The sequence below is a fragment of the Argiope bruennichi genome, chromosome 7 (genome assembly GCF_947563725.1).
Source record: "Argiope bruennichi chromosome 7, qqArgBrue1.1, whole genome shotgun sequence".
NCBI classification, from domain to species: domain Eukaryota; kingdom Metazoa; phylum Arthropoda; class Arachnida; order Araneae; family Araneidae; genus Argiope; species Argiope bruennichi.
This window is the reverse complement of record NC_079157.1, coordinates 64,789,449-64,791,699: the sequence shown is the minus strand read 5'-3', so window position 1 is coordinate 64,791,699 and position 2,251 is coordinate 64,789,449. Positions and strand designations below refer to the sequence as shown.

At 27.7% G+C, this 2,251-nt stretch overlaps 1 protein-coding gene across 1 annotated transcript; it reads left to right on the top strand.

The window, feature by feature from the left end:
• Positions 1 to 259: 259 nt before the first annotated feature.
• On the top strand, positions 260 to 1,143 carry LOC129975001 (glutathione S-transferase class-mu 26 kDa isozyme 47-like). Its single transcript, XM_056087854.1, has one exon. It carries the CDS (start codon positions 370 to 372, stop codon positions 1,042 to 1,044), a length of 675 nt encoding a protein of 224 aa, XP_055943829.1. The 5' UTR covers positions 260 to 369; the 3' UTR covers positions 1,045 to 1,143.
• The last annotated feature ends 1,108 nt before the right edge of the window (positions 1,144 to 2,251 follow it).

Below are 2,251 nucleotides of genomic sequence, written 5' to 3'. Positions count from 1 at the left end.
ACAAGTTTTACATACATATATACCTTGACTAGAAACAACTCTTAGTAAAAGGGTGTAAAGAGGATGACGAGACTAAGTTTTATTAGATGACTCTTTAAAAAAACAAAAGATAGTACAAAGATTTGAAAAGAATTAAAGCTGAGTCATGCATAAAAATAAAAATTCTGCACGTGCTGTAATATTGATGAATAACGCTTGCAATTTGGAAAGGCCGTAAACATAATTCAAGAACATGATAAAGAAAGTTAGATGAAAGCTTTATAGACGAGTAAAAAAGACACTACTATAATCTTCTTCGAAATCGCATTTTCCATTTCGACTTTGGACGTTCTTATACTGTGCTTTTTTAAGTTGGCTCTCATTTCGAAAATGGCAAAACCGATTTTAGGCTACTGGGAACTTCGTGGAATAGCAGAACCCATCCGTTATCTCCTGCATTACAAAAAGGTAGATTTCGAGGACAAAAGATACGCAGCTGATGAATCAGGATTCGAAGAATGGGAAAAGGACAAGTTAACACTCGAACTGAATTTCCCAACTTTGCCTTACTACATTGAAGGTGACCTCAAACTCACCCATAACATCGTCATCATGAGATATTTAGGTTACAAATATGGTCTTATTGGCAATACCAAAGAAGAGAGACGTCGAGTGGTTATTGCAGAGCAACAGGCAGTTGACTTTCGTGACAAGTTTAGGTCCTTTGTTTTCAAAAAGGAATTTGAAACAACAGGGAAGGAAGAATTTCTGAAGAGTGTCCAGCCTATGTTCCAACAATGGGAGAGGTTTCTAGGATCTAGTAAGTTCCTAGTTGGAGATGAGTTGACTTATGTAGATTTCTTATTATACGAGGCTTTAGATCATTATAGAGTGTTCCATGAAACTATACTAGATGATTTTCCGTCTCTTAGAGCTTATTTCAACAGAATGAAAAACTTGCTTGATCTTATGGATTACATCAACTCTTCAGTTCACAAGTCATGGCCGATATTTTATCACAAAGCTAAGTTTGGTGGAAGCGGTGATCCACCCAAGCATTTCTAATTTTCATGCAAATTCGAGTTTCTTTGCAATTCTACAGAGATATCAGTTAAGAAAATTATGTCTTCTTTTAATTTAAGAATAAAAATAGTATTACATAAATCTCTCATCTGTATCTTTAAATTTCATTCATTTTCTTCACTTTTCAATTATGGATCAAACTTATAAACATATGAATATTTTTTAAATGTTAGTACTTGAACTTTAAAATCTAATGATTTTGTTTGATAGATTTAAATTGAAAGGCAAAAAAAAAAAAATCAATAACATAGCTATTTCTTTTTATTTAATTACTTAATTATTTTTTGTACTCAAATATTGTAAACTTGTCTTAATAATGTATTTATTGTTATTTAGCTATATAGTTATTATTTTAATTTTGGTAAACTAATATAAAGATGTATGTGAAATAAAACCCATTTTTTTAAAATCAAATTTTGTGTAAATGAAAATCCAGAGACATATAGAGTAATCAGTATAGCCTAGTTTCTATATATAGCTTGAAAGAGCATTTGTAGTTTAAAACTAATTTTTAAATTTATTCTAAATTATATACCTGAATAAAATTCGAATATCTTTTTGTAACTGTAAAAATCTTTTTAATTCAATATTTCATTCTTTCAAATATTATAACTTAGAGCAGAAAATGGCTATATGTATGATTGGAGTTTAAATTTTAATGGCGCTGAGTCAAAATTAGGTGTGCTTAATCAATACAAACAGATTCAGCAATTTTTTTTCAATATGACAGAAAAAATTATACTTAACTAAATAGTTGAATTTTTATGATAGTCTATTCTATTTTTAAAATAGTTGAACTTCAATACAAAATGATGGATCGAATTTAAATGTTTTATATTAAGATCAATTTATAGAAATCAATAGAAATTTCATGCAAAATACTTTTTATATTTTTTTGCTATCAATATTTTAGCTTAGTTCGATTCGTTAATATTTCAAAGATTTTAATTTTTTGTCAAATTACAGTCTTTCTTGTAGTTAAATTTACCTAAAAATTCTTTTTATTGCAGAAAAAAAAAAGTTTTTTAATGAAAAGAAATTTTTTTAGGTATCAGTTGAAATCTAATTTTACTAATTAATAAAAAAATCACTACATTATTTTATTCATAAGACAGTATTAAAACACATATTAAAATAACTTTTTATCATTATTATTTTATCATTATGAATTGAGACATTCATGATGGAA

What these genes read in the sequence shown, in the direction of transcription:
- LOC129975001 (XM_056087854.1), top strand. Translation starts at nt 370, where the DNA reads ATGGCAAAACCGATTTTAGGCTACTGGGAACTTCGTGGAATAGCAGAA.